The sequence below is a fragment of the Westerdykella ornata genome (assembly GCF_010094085.1).
Source record: "Westerdykella ornata strain CBS 379.55 unplaced genomic scaffold EI97scaffold_12, whole genome shotgun sequence".
NCBI classification, from domain to species: Eukaryota; Fungi; Ascomycota; class Dothideomycetes; order Pleosporales; family Sporormiaceae; genus Westerdykella; species Westerdykella ornata.
This window is the reverse complement of record NW_022986862.1, coordinates 379,594-396,245: the sequence shown is the minus strand read 5'-3', so window position 1 is coordinate 396,245 and position 16,652 is coordinate 379,594. Positions and strand designations below refer to the sequence as shown.

Genomic DNA, 16,652 nt, shown 5'->3' with positions numbered 1-16,652 from the left:
CACCGATATATCACAAAATAGGCTATCACTAGCAGTAAAATATCATTGCAGCGTACATGTTTTCTCCTCTCGATCAAGACCGACAATACACACAGGGTATACCGTAAACCAAATGTGCATGACAGCGCAGCGCCCTTCCAACCCGCTCATTATCATTCGTCCCGACACCATGCAACCCCCGCAAAGTTCCACCATCTCATCCACCACCTTTTGATCCCTACTTCCTGGCATGCAAAAACGTCACCGTCGCACTAGCCAACAACGTAATGACCAACAAGAACATAAACGCCGAGTCGGCCGTGTTCTGGCGACACCTCTCATTGAGCTTGCCCAGCTCTCCCAACGTAGCATACCAACATTTCTCCTTTTCGCAACCGCCGTTGATAATGCTGATTTTATTCAGTTCGAAGCGGTTCCTGTCCGAGGTGCCGGAGCAGTCGGCGCCTTTGAGTTTGATGGCTATGAGCTGTGGGGGTTGTTAGTCATTGGGTGACGAATTGAGCTCTTCGATATATCTGTGTGAAGGCCAGGGGCTTCTTGAATTTGTCGATGAAGAACATAAAATCCGTCGGAGAGAAAGATATAGTCAAACTCACCACACCGCCCGCCAAATTGATCAAGGCAACAATGATATCAATACCCGCGCCAATGATGCTGTTCAGCGCCTCCACCCATGTAGCAGCCAGGCCGAGCAGAGCACCAACGACCGAGACGCCGCCGACGAATGCGGCAAAACCGAGGGTTACCGGGAGGCTGCCGTAATTGTGGCCGCGGACGAGATCTACAGAGAGGCCGAGGACGACGATGGCGAAGAGGAGTTGGGCGCCGCGGAGGACGAAGTTGATGACTGGGCTGGTCATGGTGGTGTTGGGAGTCGGAAGACGAAAGGATGCGAGAGGATATTCAGACCGGTGGGATATTGGATCCGCAAGGAACAGTTGATATGATACTGGTTGGTCGACTCAAGATTAACAAGGCGTCAAGGGGCGAACGTAGTATGGGCCACGTGACGCAAACTTCCCGTGAAACACTTCTGCAACGTCAAAAATGCAGAAAGAAAAGAGGACGAAAGAAATCAAACCGGATGATTATAAGCGGCGCACAAGGCTATATACCCCATCCCCAAGCGCCTCAACGATTCTGGGCGGCACCCCGACTCCTCCGCTGTGCCTCCCTGACTGCATGTTTTGAAACCCTGGGAACGCTGTCGAAGGATCGCTCGGCCTTGCAGTACGGATTCACAACCAATGGAATCATAGATACGGCAGTTACGCCCGGCGGAGACAAGGCTGACGGGTCCTAGGCACCGGGGACATGGTGTGAGAACGGCTTGTTGCACTGTAAGGCGAGTGCAATTTCATCTAAGTGTATGGGGGCGAGAATGATGTGAGGATGGATTAAGCTTCGGGGCTGGCTGAGTCAGCAAACGGGGGCTGGGGGAGAGGCGAAGCTTGTCGGACGATCAAGTGCGTTAACAACCATTTCTGGTCAAGCATCGCACAGCAGAGGATACTACGCAGCGTCTGTTCAATACCACAGTATGTTCAGAACTATGAAGAATTTTCCCATCGAATCGAGCTATGAAACTAGGTACCTACGTACTCAAGGTTGTCGTGCTATGTTTGTCTTGTTCGCCTCTTTTTCTATCGGCTAAAGAGCATGTATGCACGCACCGCATGCAATAGGAAAATTGCCGATGCAGGTATTTTCTTTCAATCCTGCTGCCTAGAGCAAAAGTTGCCAGACTCGGAAGACATTTGTGCAAATCAATTGTCTCTGGACACCTTCCGTGTGGAGTTTGGTAGATTGCCATGTTCCGTACATTGAAAATGCTCACAGTTCTACATGTGCAACATCCCACACGAGAGATACGAGAAATACACATAATCACACTCTATCCCTTCTCGCCAAACACTCTATGTACCTCGCCCTCCTCTATCCCAAGAACACCGGGACCCCATACACCACAGCCGCCGCCCCATTCAAATACCTCATCACGCACGCCTCCCTCGCCTGCCTCACCGCCTCATCCAACCCCACACCCTTCTTCCTCCCTTTCTCCCCATCCTCCCCAACTTCACTCCTTTTATCACCCTTCACCCTCTCACATCTCGACCTAGATCTCGCCTTCCCACTCGCCGCCCTTGCCCCTTCTACCTCTTCCTCCACCATCCTCCCCTTCCCCCGTCCTTTCTTCGCCGCCGTCTTAGGCGCTTCCTCCTCCCTAACCTCCTCCCAAAGCCCCCACAACTCCCCCGCCCTCACAGCCAACCGATCGCAATCCTTATCCGTGACATCCCACAACATCCCCACCACCGCCGGCGCCCCAGCCGTCAGATACGACGCCAACATGCCACTAGGCTCATACACTCCATTCGTCGTCAAATGCACCGATGAGCAACCAAACAGCAGCGCAGTTGCGCACCCAGGTTTCGTAGCGTCGGGACCCGGATACAAGCGACGCACGGCTTTACTCTTGACGAACTGGGCGCCGCTGCCGTGGCCAAAGTAGAGGAGGAGGTCATTCGTTCTCAGCGCGCTCTCGAATTCGGACTCCGAAGGTGGCCGATTCGTGATGTGCGTCCAGGGGCCGGACAGACTATCTAGGCGGGGCTTGAGCGTCTTCAGGGTATGTGTGAGGTCGCCCGATGGATTAAGAATGCTAGTTCCACCGGCGGTGGTGGAAATGTAGTGACCTGGCTCAGCGTCGTCGATGGTCGTGGGTGATCTTGCTGCGAGGAGCCGTTCGCGGAGAGCCTGGAGTGAAGGCAGACGGGATATTGCAAGTTTCTGTAGACAAGGTAAGGACTCCCAGGGGAACGTGTGCAGGCTCTTGTCGAGGATGAGAATCGTGTGCGTTTTGTCCGGAGCTGCACCATGGCATGCTCGATGGTAGGCACGCAAAGCATCCAGCGTCTCGATGACCATGGAATCGAAATCAATCTCATCGTAGGCGTTCCGCTCTCCGTTGAACTGCAAGATGTCTACCACGAAGTATATGAGATCCATGAGCGCTTCGTCAAGATCGAGATTCTCGTCGGTCGCATCACCCAGCCCAATGAAGAGATCCAGAACCCGAGGATCCAAAGCCGGGTGTGCCTGAGCTCCTTTGCCTTGCCGTGATGGCAAGTGCTTGTTGAGCGTGGCCTCAAAGGACTTGCGGAAGCGGGCCATCAATGTTGGCTCGCGAGAATGTTGGGAAAATACCCCTTTGAAGCCACCAAGCCATATATTTTCAATGTTGAGAAGGAGCTCATGAAGCCTGGTATCCAGTGCTTCACGCTCCGTCCACCATTGCAGCCGCTTCTCCTTTGTGGTCATGTCTTTGGCAGTCCGCGTCGAGAAGTCGCTGAGCTCGATAATCTCTTCAAAATCTTTTTTGCCATCGTCAAAGGTGAATTCTACTTCATCCAGGTCCCGAGACGCATGCCGTGCCATTGGCAGACGGATCACGAATGGTGACTGTCCAGCATCATAGCGAGTAATGTACAGCTCATCATGATCTTCGTTCAACGAGAGAGATATTGCAGTCCAGTTCTTCGGTATTATGTCGATGTACTCTCTCTGGAAGTCTGAAGCTGCCGACAACTGCTCTCGCTCGGAGATGATTAGTGCCGGCCATGCCAGATATTCATCGCGTGACAGCTTCTCCTGCTCGACCTGGACGATTGCTTGAGCATGCTTAAGCGACCTTGTCCTTGGAATTTCTGCATCGTGTTAAGTCGCCGACGGATGGGTTTGAGCTATCTGAAACTTACCACTCATATAAGCCGCATACAACGGGTGCAATGCTCCCTGCGCATCCTCATTAGAAACCGCCGACAACAACACAGTTACCGACGCCAGAGCAAAGGAAGCCTGCTGAAAGCTGGCAGCCGATCCAATCTGAGCACACAGATTGTGGGATTCCAAGAGACGGTCCCGAGCTTCACGCAGGGATGCGATGAAGTCCTCCTTGACCGACTTCTTGACCCTGCCGCCTCTAGTTGTGGCTGTCGCTGCGATTGTCCTTTTCGTCGATACAATTCCAGAGTTCTTCCGATCCCTGTCCCGTACGGCAGGAAATGCTATGGTCGACTCCGGAAGAGTGTTGAAGGTGAGGTCGGTGGCGAGCTGTTGCATGCCTCTTGACAAGCTCGCCTTGAAGCTTAACCATGCGTGAGACACGCTTTTCTCCGCACCCCTCTCGATCAGCTGAGCTTGACTGAGTAGCTCAAGCGCTTTAGAAACGTCTTCCTGGAGAAGATTTACCAGGGCTCTTCGACGTGCAATGTCAGCTTGAAGACGGCAGAGCGATAAGCACTCATCTCCAATACTCGTCGGCGGGGTGGGAGTGGTCTGTACATTCTTCACAGGAGCCTTGCGTGGGGCTCTTGCGGTCGTCTTGCGGGCAGTTGGGGCGCCTGGCTTTCGGCCCCTAGGTGCTCTTGTCGTAGGTTTCTTTGCAGGCTCGGAAGCCTCGAGACTAACCGCGGCCATCTGCGTGGTAAGACTGTCCATGTTTGCCGAGCTACCCACCATCTCCTCAATGAAAGAGGGCGAGGAAAGCCCAGACAACAAGCCCTCCAACCTTTCGTATGCAGAAAGCTCTTCGTCGAATTCTTCATTAGCATGGCGGATTCGTGCCATGGATGAGTGATAGGCGGCCATGAAAATATGATTCTCCCGCAGGCATTTCTCGGGAACCGCCAAAGCAGATTGTGCTTTATCTGTACGCCCTCCTTGCACCCAGTACTCAGCTCTTCGGCTAGCATTGTCCACAATGAGAGATCGGGCGTTGACAGCAGATGCTACCATTTCTGCCTGCTCCGCTATGTAGACCGCTTCCTGTAGCAAGCCTTGATGGGCGTAGATGTGTGATTGGAGCATAAGACCGTGGTAAAGTCGGGGTACTAGCGGCCAAAAGCTAGGGCCGTCCAGAGACCCATGAGTAACAGACATGACCAGCGGGATCCCTTTATCGTTTCGCATCGTGCTTAGGGGATCAAAAGAGACCATGACGGTTTTATCTCCTTCGGTGTCACTCCCTGAGGGAGCCACTGGAGATGTTGAAGTTTGCTTATTTTCCAGAGCGGCCCATATTCTCCGGTTGAGAGCAACGCATTGCCTCACGCGTCTGGCAGCATCCTGGTGGTGTCCAGTATGGAAGGCTAGAAGAGAATGCACATAGCAGGCGTCCGCGAGAATCCTATTGAATCGCGTCCGGCCTGATAATGTCGTGGAGGGGTCAGCTAGACTCATAAACCCGGAGTCTTGTCTAGCAATCGTTTCTGCTGCAGTTAGGGATGTTTCACTAGTGTTAATTAGTAAGAGTACCATCGATAAAATAGAATACACCGACCATTTGACCGGATTTCCAAGTTGAAGCAGGTACTCGGCATAACCTAGATGCCACTGCAGTCTCGCCTCAGTGGACGTCATTACATCCGATGCCATCTTCTCCGTCTTTGCGAACAGAAGCCCAGCTTTCCCCGTATATCCAAGTCGAAGAAGCTGCAAGGCTAGATGAGAAGTATTCTTGACTAGACGAGAGCGGTCCACGGCATTCTCGAGCTCCAGGATCCTAGAAATGAGATATTGCAGCTGAACCGCATAGTACTCCTCGCCCTTTACAGTTAGGTAGTCAGAGGCGGCTTGCAAGTCAGTTAACCACAACTCAACATCATCCACGCGCTCGGAAAGATCTTTCCAAGAAGAGGAGGAGCTCAGTAACGCTTGCCAAATCAAAACGCACTCCTTTATAGTGGAAGAATAAGATGAGGAGTCTTGTAGACAAAGCTTGAGTTTCCAAAGAGCCGTGAAATGGCTGCAAAATCTCTCCAAGCCCTCATCTTCGGTACCTTGCACATCGATTTCCATAACATCTTCCAGATTGGCGAATTCATGCTGATGTAGCAAATCCGGTCGTTCTTGTGATAGCCGAAATAGAACCAAAAGCGCCCTTTGACGTCGAATGGGAAAGGTTTCTGGAGCATATATCTCCCGTAGGCGCTGGGAAAGCGCTTGAAGTGAAGCACCCAGGCTGGTATCCCATACTCGATTTTTCGAAAGAATCTTGGCATATAAGTGCAGCTGGTACTCCAACAGGAGTCCTCGTTCGGTGGGACCCAGTTGCGGGTTATCGTAGATGGCAAGTTCACTGGAATCGTCGGTGCCGAACTTGAGAAAGGAGCGCTGATACCACTTAATCGCCCTTGCAAGGCCCGTCGTAGACTCGTCACTCTCGAATACGCATTGTAATGGAAGTGTCTGAGCCAAGGCTCCAGCGTTACGAAGGACACCAAACTCTGTGAGCGTTTCGATACATTGTACAATGGCTTTTCGAGACGCTGAGGCATCACCTCGGGATTCTAGTGCCTCAGCGAGTCTTTCCAATTTCATGGTGAGGAGACCAGCATGTTGTTCGCTTAGAGGCCTTGATCGCAGAATCTCGGCTGATCTCTGCATTGCGCGTAAGGAGAGCTTGTCGGTACCGTTGGGCGTCTTGAGTTGCAGATGAAGGGCCCAATAAGCATTGGAGACTTTAGCAAACGCATGTTGCAGGTCATGTGCTCCCTCGATCTCGTCATTCGTAGCGTTATCGAAATGTTTCAATATGGAGATACAGTCGTGCAACATAGTATCCACAATAACCCAGTGGGGTTCCCGATCCGAGCCAACTGGTATTTTGCAACACATACAAGCCGAATCCAGGATACTCTTGACATAGTTCGCCAGAAATTGAGTACGTTGTTTGTACCGAGGCTGGTGCCGTGGTTCCAAATCAGAAGCAACACTGGTGCCAAGATATCGCGCGGTGAATCGAACAGCTGCTGAAATACAGTTCAAGGCTAGGGTTTGGAGTTGTGGGCCCGATGCCAATCCCAAGTTGTTCTTTGACAGTGCTTTTGCAGCAGTGCGGCGTAAAGCACTTGCCTGCATGAAAAGAGAATCCAGCTCAGAGTGAGAGCCACCGAGATTCCCGGAGAGAGCGTTCAAAGCATCCGAGATTGCTGGGTCTGGGCCCCCTTGGTCAGGATCGTTCAGGTAGACACCGAGAGAGAGAACGGCACCTTGCACAAGCCTCGTGGCAGCTGCGGCAGCCGACTCCTCGCGCAGCGCAGACGACCCTGACTTCCCCAGCCATCGCAGAGCTTCAGCAGGAAGATTCGCTGATTGCGCAAGGGAGCTCAGAGTATTCGCGGCCAAAGCGGCCGCACTGGACTTCCCTCGCTTCTGAAGTGTCGCCAGGTGTTCAGAGCTTCCCACAAGGTCCGTGAAGAGCAGCTCCGCGACTTTGTACTTCTTAACTGCTGACAACTCAGACCTCCGGGCAAAAGTAATCATGCATTTCGTGAAAGGCTCCAATAGCTCTTTCTCCTCATTCGTTACATGATTTGCCAACTTCCACCATCTTTGCCGGATCTTGAAAGCCAGATGCTGCAAGGAGAGAACGACGTCGGGCGGGGGTTGAAGGTGTTTCTGATCAAGCGATGCATCCTCGGAGCGGGAGATACTGGGACAAAGAGCTAACACACTTTGAGCAAGGTTTTCGAGTTGTCGGAGTGTCTTTGGATCAGCATTGGACACTTTTGCCATGTGACAGATGAGGTTAGCCGGTGAAGATGGGTTGGATAGTTTCAGATAGGTCCATGCTTCTTCCACCAGCCGTGCGCGTCGCAATCTTGCCATCAACCGCAAAGCATAGGTCTGAAGGCTGACTATAAGGGGTAGTGTCGGTGATGTCAAATCGAAATCCCCAAATTCCAGCAATGATGCTAGACTTTCCTTCTCTTGCGCAACAGTTGCCTTCGGAGCCGCGGCCCCCTTCTTCAATATCCGACCATTGCTGGGGAGTAGAAACTGTTCCAACCGTTTCTTCAGCATCCGTAGCTCCTTCACAGCAAGACCGTCCTGTCCATGAGCTACAAGCTTTCCAATGAGCGCCAGTATTCCACTTTCCACCTGCAGCGCCGGAGCATCCTTTCCCGCAATCTTCGCTGCCTCCGCCGACCTCAAGTATGCAAATGCAATCCGTGCGCATTCTGCTGTAGCGACCAAACCTGGATCCGGTCCAGTTGTCAAGCATGACGAGTAAGACAATGAGCGGCGAAGGGTAGTGGGCTTTCGTGGGGAATTGGTAGTCTGCGGTACAGATCGCTCCTGGAGGGGTTTCTGAGTAAGTGAAGAGCTCCGTGAGAACGTTCGGCGCGGCGTCCCTGAAAGCGCTGGTTCGGTGGGTGAGGGGGGTTTCGATTTCGCGGTCTTAAGCGGCCGGTGGGATTTCAGGGCGTCGGAGAGGGACTTGAGAGTTATGTTCGCAACTTCGGTAGCTAGAATATATCTTTCCCTAGGCGTTGAGAGTGTAACTGCCTTCGTGGTGGTGCCTGCAGCTGTCCGAGCTGTCGCAGAGGCTGTTTTCCCTGCCTTCGCAGCCTGTGCCTTATTCGATTGCGCTCGGCTTCCCCTTACGTTCTCCTTCTCAGCTGAATCATTCGTATCTACCGCCAGAAGGTCCCGCAATTCCGCAACGGTTGACTCGGTACATGTTGAGATGGATCGGAGGTCTGTTTTGACATCTTCCATACGGGCGCGAGCCGTAGCGTTCTTTGTCGCCATCGATTCAATGAAGTACGACCAGTACAGGGCAGTCAGAGGGTTTCTCTATAGGGGTAGATTATACATTATAAGATGTTGGAGGGTTTCGTGAATCTTGAAAGTCGCACAAACATTGAGACCGACGCTGTGTTTTGAGTTAGCCGCTTTAGGGCTAGCGCAACTGGCATCGCGTAACTATGCATTTGAGTCTTGGCAGGCGACCTCGACCCAGACAGCGATCGCGCAAACTACACGACTTCGGGCTGTAGAAGAATAGGACAAAAACAGGATGAATATTCAGAAGTGTCGGACCTCTGTAAGTTATACAGAAAGATCCTAACTAAGCAGCTAGTTACGTGCTATGTACAGTGCCAGGTAATCTACGGGAATCACGACGGAGCTCACAGGATGTCAAGAGTGACAAAATAGTAAGATTCTCTGACACATTTTTCAGTATCTGATAGGGTATGAGTATCAGATCCCGGACGCTTAATAACTCAGCGCCATTGATACACCACTGCCGACTGAGCACAAGAAAGCACAGCTTCTCCACTACAGCATCACCAAGCCAATCCCACCCATATGCTTCTCACTACACTGATCCCTCTCATCGATGCCACCCGGAAGAGGCGCGGCCCTGTAATTGTACAGATAATAATGCAGCGAGCCATCACCAGCACCGAACCGCTGATCTTCCAGGAAAAGAGGATTATCGAGCAGAGTCAGCGCATTGAAGACGTCGAAGTTTTCCTATTCACAAAAGCCGTCAGTGAATCCATCGATAATAGCCAGAAATGAGTGGCTTACCTTCTTTGCCAAAATCAGCGCGTCCTTCACGAGTGCGTTGAGACGCGACTTCAGTAAGCTCTTGTCCTTGTCGAAGGCCGTTTCGCTGGCGTAGTAGAATAGATAGGCGGCTTTGATGACATTGTGCTTCTTGTGGCCCAGGACCGAGCTTTCGAGGTTATAGAACGAGATGAAATCCGTGATCTTCTTGGTTGAAGGGTCCTCGATGACGTAGCTCCATACGACCTGTTCTTTTGATTTCTCGCTCGGAAGCATCCAGTGTTCGAACTCCACCTTGGAGAATTCTTGCGCCATGTCCATGCGCTTCAGATAGCGTCTTAGGAGATCGAGCACGACGTCTACGTCTTTGGGTTCCATGAGGCGGAGACCGGGGGTGAAAGTCTTGTCTGGGAGTTTGTACCGCAGTATCTGTCGCTGTTTGGTGCTATTGTGAGGGAGAGGGGAGAAGCCGACATCGTACAGCTTCTCCCAGTGAAGAGCGCGATGGAAGTAACGACATGTAGAGACGGGAGTGGGGAGCAGAGAACCGACGGTATATACAGCCTGGAAGACCCCTTCTACGTAGCATCGACGGGTGATTTCTTTGATGAGGACTGGGGTGAGGCGTTTTGAGCGGAGTTTCTTGTGCACGCAAAGGAAGTTAACCTCGGAGCAGTTGAGAACCCTGTCGCGCACCCGTAGTTGGATCGGGATGCCGGAGATGAAGGCCACGAGCTTTCCGGAGGCGGAGGCCCGGACGCCGACATGCCATTCTTTCCTCCATCCAGGTGCCTTGAGCGCCCTACACGCACAATTAGTCGGCCTTCGCCATGAAGACGGACAAGACTCACCAGTTCAGGAAAGACGGTGAATATCTAAACCTAAACATGGCCTCTTGATCCTCCACATAATGATTCGTCAACAAATCATACACCTCCTCCAACTGCTTCTCGTCCTCCAGGTCCATCGTCACCCACTCGAACCCAGGATACATCTGACTCGGTTCCTTGGGCACCTTCTCAATCTCAATCTCTTTGATCGGTCCATCCACAATCTTCTCCTTGGGGCTCGCCAACTCCTCAAAGCTCGGCACGGGTTGCGTCTTCCAGAACGCATGGCTACCCATGTCCTTGACATTCTTGCCCTGCGGCGCCAGCCCAGTCAACAATTCGCTGACATTCAGCTTCCGGATAAGCTGCTCAATATTCTCCTTGCCCTTCGCTTTGGAAATGAGTTCATTCTTCAGCGCCGGATTCGCCTCCAGCAGCATATTCATCTGGTCCTTGCTCAAATGCTGGCCCACAGGAGCATTTACGTCCGAGATGTCGGGCGCCTTGCCCTTGCCCTTCAACGCATCCTTGAGTTTACGTTTCCGGCTCTTCTTCTTCTTCTCCGCTGCTTGTTCTCCGCCTTCTACGATCTCGGTGGTGGCTGCTTCGTCGCTGGATTCGCCGGACTCGATGGAGGGTTGGGCTTCTTTGCTCGATTCGGCGGCGACCTCGGTGGCGGCGGCGGTGGTCGCGTCTGGGTCCTCGATCTTTGACTCTTGCTGAGGCATATTGGACGGAGATTTACTGTGCGAACCCTCAAATTGAGGTCTTGTTGGTGTCTTGTGTTGTGAAGCTGTTGATGTGGGGTGCGCTAGCGGGGTCGGCTTCGGAACCTTACCTAGGTAACCCACCGTACGTAAGCGACGTGCCTTATTAATTATTACTCGCCCTACACTCGAGGAGGGTAGAGCAGAGACGTGCATACAACCGCAGAACTATTGGCATTATAAGACTATCCGATTGCTATAAATGTATTGCAGGCCTAAAACCAATACACGCAGGTAACAACCGTCGTATGTACTTGAACGAATGGGAAAGGCGCTTGTCACTATCAGTGAACTTGAGGACGCCTTTAAGATACTAGTTCTCAGCTTCATCAAACATGCAAAAAGAGAAACGATTATCATCATCGTGTTCCCACCTATCCAACAAACCCCTACCAATCCAGCACACCCTCTCCCTCTACCTTCCTCCCCTCATCCTCCAACACCCCAATCACCCTCTCCACCCCTTCCCTCATCCCCGCCAACCTCGCCCTCTCCCTAATCCTGCTATAAAACACAGGACAATCCCGACTATCACACTTAATCTCCTCTACCCATGCCAAACTCGCGCAACTCCGACATACCATATCAACCTGCTTAGCTCTCTGCTCCGCTTTCCATATCCGATCCTTCAGCGTCAGTAAGGCGCGAGCCGGTCGTAAGAGGCAGGTTGAACATAGAGGCAGCGTGGCAAGGGCGTCAGCGGGGATATTAGGAAACGACGGGAGCGGAGGCAGTTTTGCGCGGCAGATGAGGCACGAAGACGACTTCATGTAGCTCTCCAGCGTAGCTTTTTTCGCCGTGGTGCTATTGCTTCCCACGCCACCGCCCGCGAGCAATGCATTTCCATTTCCAGCATCGGGTCTGGCGAAGGGGACCGAGATGTTGCGGATCCGCTGGACTTTGGGCATTTCGTCGTACCACTGTCGTACGTTTGCGCCTACGAGGTTGAAGATGCGTTCGAGAGGCGGGATCAGGTTCTTCGAGATGTAGTAGTCCGCATCCAGTTCGAGATGGTCATTTTGCAACAGAGTTTCGGGAGCGACACAGCGGTCGATGAGTCTCGCGCCTGGCGCTCCCGTAACTACAACGTATGGAATGCGCTCTCCGTATTGCGGTTCAGCGCGCGGATCTGTGAGCATACGCTTTGTAGCGATGAGAGCTCCTGGAGGAAGCGGACCACGGTCCGAGTAATTTCCCAGCTTGACCTCTTTGGCGAAAAGGAAGTCTTGGATGCTGATGCGACCGGTCATGATCTTCTTGCACTGCGATTGGAAGTAAGCTTTTACTTGTGAGAGATCGCTTGTCCTGAAGAGGAGCTTCAAGGCCTTCTCTTCGATCTTCTGTTCAGCCGGAGTGCCGTCCCGGCGTACGGTTTCAATGCCTTTGGCGTCGAAGTCGGGTTCGGTTTGCGATCGAGATTCGTACTTGAACCCTACATAGCGCTTTTTGGCGAGCAGAACGCATGGGTGGTAGACCTTTTCGAATTTGAGTTTGATGGGCCGAGGGTTGGCTTTTGTGACTGCTTCTGCGATCTCTTCGCCGATCGCGAAAGCCTGTTCACGCGTCCGGCCCTTCAAATGGATGAACAACGAGTCCGTGTCCCCGTAGACAACCTCTGCGCCCCACTTCTCAACAGAGTGAATCATGGCGATAGCCTTCTCCAGTGTCTCTCTTCCAGTCTGGACGATGCTGTCTGCAATCTCAGAACAGGGCATGCGTCCGGAGAAGGACGCGGAAGTATATCCGTACGTAACATTGGCCAGCAATTTGAGCGCCAGTTGCCTATTGTTGAGAAGTTGCTGCAAAGCTTTGTCGTCTTTATCCATCTTCATACCGCTCTTGACCATGACGCGAGTCTCCAGGAGTTCACTCAACATCTTTGCGAGCAAGGACTTGCGCATTTCGGGCTTGACGTACATCATGCCGTTTGGTGCGATGTTGATATAGTCTTTCACAAGCTCCAGGAGCTGAGGCTCCCTTTTGAAGTCCATGAACCCCATTTTGTTGCGGCCACGCCAGCTCACGATACGGCCAAGGCACGTGGAGTAGCAGTAGTTGTAAGCGATCATAACGCTTGGGTAAAGGGACTGGAAATCAAGAACAAGCACCGGACTGGTGTAAAAATCACTCTGAGGCTCCATCACCAGAGGTAGACACTCCAGCGCGTTTTGTTGGCCGACCTGCTTCCGGCTTGGAGACACCAGAATGAAGTTCTCGGGCTTCGCGATTCGAAACATAGTTGATTCCACTTTGAACTGGGATCCTCGGGATATGACGGAGAAGAAGTCGACACCCAGGAGACGAGCTTGCTCGCTGGTTCGTGGGACGATCTCATTAGCCTCTAGAATGTCCAAGTTCAGTTTGACTCTCAGCAGAAAGTAGTTGAGAACCTTGGCCAGATCTCGCGGTTTCGGGCTTCTGTACCAGGCGGTCAGGTCGGCGTGTGTGTAATGGGGTATGCGTTTGTGGAGGAGATAAAAAACGACGTTCTCCATCGTGTACTGAAGGAGGTTTAGTTCCCCTCGCATGGCCCTCCAGATATTGATCATGTGGCGACCAGTAACGCGAATGGTAGACGTATGCGTGAAACCCCAGCGATCAGCATCCTTTCCAAATCTTCCATGCGACTGAGTCTTCATCCGTGAGATCTCGTCGCACAGGTCATACTCGTACTTCAGCCGGGCTCGCTCTATAAGATACCCCCAAGATCCATTGTGCACTTCATAGCCTGTCAGTATATCTGGGTCAAATTGCCGCACAATGTCCACCATGCGATTGATGAGGTCCAATTCGTCCTGCTCGTATTCAACCTCCACAGAGACTTGTTTAGCGATGCGCTGGGCGATGCCATCCTCCTCAGAGAGACACAGGATGCCAACGCGCTTAGAGCCTTCCTCTCCATCTTCCTCTCCTTCAATGCACCAGAACACCGCCTGGATTTCGTCTTCCGCCGGGTCGGGTACAAGGGAGCCACGTGAGTTGACGTGTACCTCCACGCTCAGGATGCTCATGTATTGAGTTTCGTGTTTGACGCTCGTGGATTGTTGTTTCTGAGAATACTTGAAGCAGTGTTTGTTCCTCTGTGTGGGCCCTTCGATCTGGGAGAGGGGATCAGGTGGTGGTTTAGGCATCTGAATAGCCTTGTCTTGCGACGCTCTATCATCGCGCTCTCTCGACACAGTGAGCATCCAGTCGCAAACTTCTTGGTAGGAAGGAGGTAGACTTGAGAATTCCCAGTTGCGCAAACTACATCTCTGCGCCCTTATCCGGTCAGTCGCTTCCTGTTTCTTTCTATCAACCAACAGGGGCGGGTTTTCCCCATAGCTTGACAACGAGATTCCGGTAGGATCGAAAAGGGGGAGATAGGGCAGTGTGGTGCTTTGCAGCTTAAATTCGCGCCCAGCATACTCTCTTGGCCGATCTGGTACGTCCTTTTCGTTGCTGTAGTAAGCATCTTGATAGATAACGGGAGGTAATCCAATCTCCAGCATCGTGTCTTGAACCAGATCAGCTGACGGGGGTAAAGAGCCATAATACCAGGTTTTCGCAGCGTGCGGAAACGTATCCTTCAGATGCTTGACCAGCGTCGCCGCTTCTGCATTCGGTTCAGCATTGCTACTATTTTGTCGCGCTGGGGATGTCTTCTGATGGGTCCACTGTGTGTTCACGGTATTCTTAAAAGAGTGGGACATGTACGCCTTGCCAACTGGCGTCTTCGGCCCTTCTTGAGAATTGGAATACCCGGATTGACTAAGGCGTAATACAGTTTCGGGTGCATGTGGATTCTTTACAACTGGAAAGGCAAGTGGCGACGGATCTGTCGTTCCGTGAGCTTTGATACTTGCTTGCGACAACTGGGTGCCAGAGGGCAAGCTCTCGTCCACTGCCGGCTGCCGAGCGGTATCTGCGATTCCTTCCGAAGCTGAAAACTGTCGTGGGCTATTCTGACTTGTAAACGCTAGTACTCTCTGTCTCTTCGTGGCTTCTTCATGATCCCCGATTGTTTTACGTTTACGCGGAGTGTTGATAGCAGAGTCAATTCCGTGATCCAATTCTTCCAGCCGAGCGACTCCATTTGACGACCGATCTGCACCTCCGACATTCATAAGAGAAGCTTCTGAGAGGGTCAGCGGGTCTAGCGAGGGTTGCTCCTCCTCTTCGGATGGTTGATCGCCGTTCCCCTTATCAACATCTAAATCGCCCAGCTCGCCTAATATGGCTTCGTCGGAAGGAAGTTCATCGGCAATTTCCCGCAAACGATCATCATTGACTATGCCTCCATCCACAGCCATCGTTTCGTCCTCAGGAGTCTGGACTTGAAGGTTTTCAGGATATAGATCCTCGATGCTTTCCATGGCAGTCTTGATATATTCTTCCCCATCGACGCGTTTCACAAAGCGATCAAAAGAGGTAGAAGGATGATTACCTCGCTCTTCGCGGATCAGCCCTTCCACAAGTCCTCTGTATTCTTCCTCATGTATCCAGCCACCTTTACTCGTATCCCTTGGATCGGCTGACATCGAGACCAGAACATCAGGAGGAAAGGGACTACTGGACGGGTCTTTGATCCCCATTCGTAGCTTACGCCGGCGAGTTTCATCCCGCCACAGTCCAGCCATAGAAGGAACGAACTTCTCATCTGGACCGGACAAGTTGAAACGCTCCAGAAAGTCCTGGTGGATTGGGCGAGGCTGCACTTCATGTCGGTTGAGGATGTCTTGTACGCATACATCTATTTCGAGAGTACAATGACTGAGCCTCGGGTATTGATCGGAATCGGAGATGAACTCATGGGGTATGGATGCAGAGTGCCATCGATGCACCAGAGTATCTATTTCGTCGCCATTAGGAACCGGGGAGCGGAATCGCACCTTCGCACAGTCCATATAAGCGCACCCGTACAGGTTGTAATCGCACATCCATTGGAGGAGATACTGAAGATGGCTCTCGTAAGGCTGGAATACGCGGTTGAGAATTGCGCCTTGGTATAGGAGATCCGCGAATCGGGTCATTTGCATTGGGTTAAGCATGTAAACCTTCAAGAAGAATCTATATCCAACATTATAGCCGTAGAAGGGTACGCCCTTCACCAATGTGATATGTCCGACGTAGACCGCTTTACCATCATACGGGTTTCTGCGGTAGGTGGCGGCGAGCGCATGGTCGATCGAAGTTCGGAGGTTTGCGATATACAATTTGACTATGCGCTGTTAGATACGCATTGGTATGAGTACTGAGAGGATTCGGCCTACCCGCTTCCGGCTCTGGACTCCCATTATACTCAAGGTAGAGATAGGGTAAGGCTCCATGGATGTGAGCGCACACCTTCTGTCCGGTCTCGGTTGCGCCAAAAGCCCGGATCACGGGAACTGTAGGCGCATCTTGACGCTGGGTAGGGCCGGCGCGTCGACGAAGAACAGGATCGAGATCGGTTGGCGTGGCTTGATAATGATCGATGCAGTTCAAGCGGAAGCGGAACGTCTCCATGGATAGTCGTGTTGATTGTAGAATACCTAGCTATAGTTGGATGCTGATAAGTTACGCCACATGGTGATTGTGGGAAACGCGGAAAGCAGCAGCTTCGCCTTCGCGAGTCGTGTTGTGGACCTGAAAACAGGCCATGGGTTGCGGATGAGGAATTCACATCGAGTACCCAACAAAGGCGTGACGTCGTGGGGAAACGCGTGGTCAC

At 52.2% G+C, this 16,652-nt stretch overlaps 4 protein-coding genes across 4 annotated transcripts; all 4 read right to left on the bottom strand.

Moving 5' to 3' along the window:
- Positions 1–32: 32 nt before the first annotated feature.
- On the bottom strand, positions 33–1,356 carry EI97DRAFT_433858 (uncharacterized protein). Its single transcript, XM_033798473.1, has 2 exons — positions 597–1,356; positions 33–466 (listed from the first exon to the last, which is right to left on the bottom strand). The coding sequence occupies exons 1-2, from the start codon at positions 858–860 to the stop codon at positions 218–220; spliced, it is 513 nt and encodes a 170-aa protein (XP_033653461.1). The 5' UTR covers positions 861–1,356; the 3' UTR covers positions 33–217.
- Positions 1,357–1,808: 452 nt separating this feature from the next.
- On the bottom strand, positions 1,809–8,679 carry EI97DRAFT_399489 (uncharacterized protein). The gene is made up of 3 exons (XM_033796422.1): positions 5,342–8,679; positions 3,759–5,293; positions 1,809–3,707 (listed from the first exon to the last, which is right to left on the bottom strand). Exons 1-3 carry the CDS (start codon positions 8,596–8,598, stop codon positions 1,936–1,938), a joined length of 6,564 nt encoding a protein of 2,187 aa, XP_033653460.1. The 5' UTR covers positions 8,599–8,679; the 3' UTR covers positions 1,809–1,935.
- A 309-nt stretch (positions 8,680–8,988) lies between these two features.
- Positions 8,989–10,999, bottom strand: EI97DRAFT_433856 (glycylpeptide N-tetradecanoyltransferase). Its single transcript, XM_033798472.1, has 3 exons — positions 10,215–10,999; positions 9,385–10,165; positions 8,989–9,327 (listed from the first exon to the last, which is right to left on the bottom strand). The coding sequence occupies exons 1-3, from the start codon at positions 10,919–10,921 to the stop codon at positions 9,130–9,132; spliced, it is 1,686 nt and encodes a 561-aa protein (XP_033653459.1). The 5' UTR covers positions 10,922–10,999; the 3' UTR covers positions 8,989–9,129.
- A 350-nt stretch (positions 11,000–11,349) lies between these two features.
- On the bottom strand, positions 11,350–16,590 carry EI97DRAFT_419601 (uncharacterized protein; the record flags this gene model as incomplete). Its single annotated transcript, XM_033796997.1, has 2 exons — positions 16,213–16,590; positions 11,350–16,160 (listed from the first exon to the last, which is right to left on the bottom strand). The coding sequence occupies exons 1-2, from the start codon at positions 16,445–16,447 to the stop codon at positions 11,350–11,352; spliced, it is 5,046 nt and encodes a 1,681-aa protein (XP_033653458.1). The 5' UTR covers positions 16,448–16,590.
- Between the last annotated feature and the right edge of the window lie 62 nt (positions 16,591–16,652).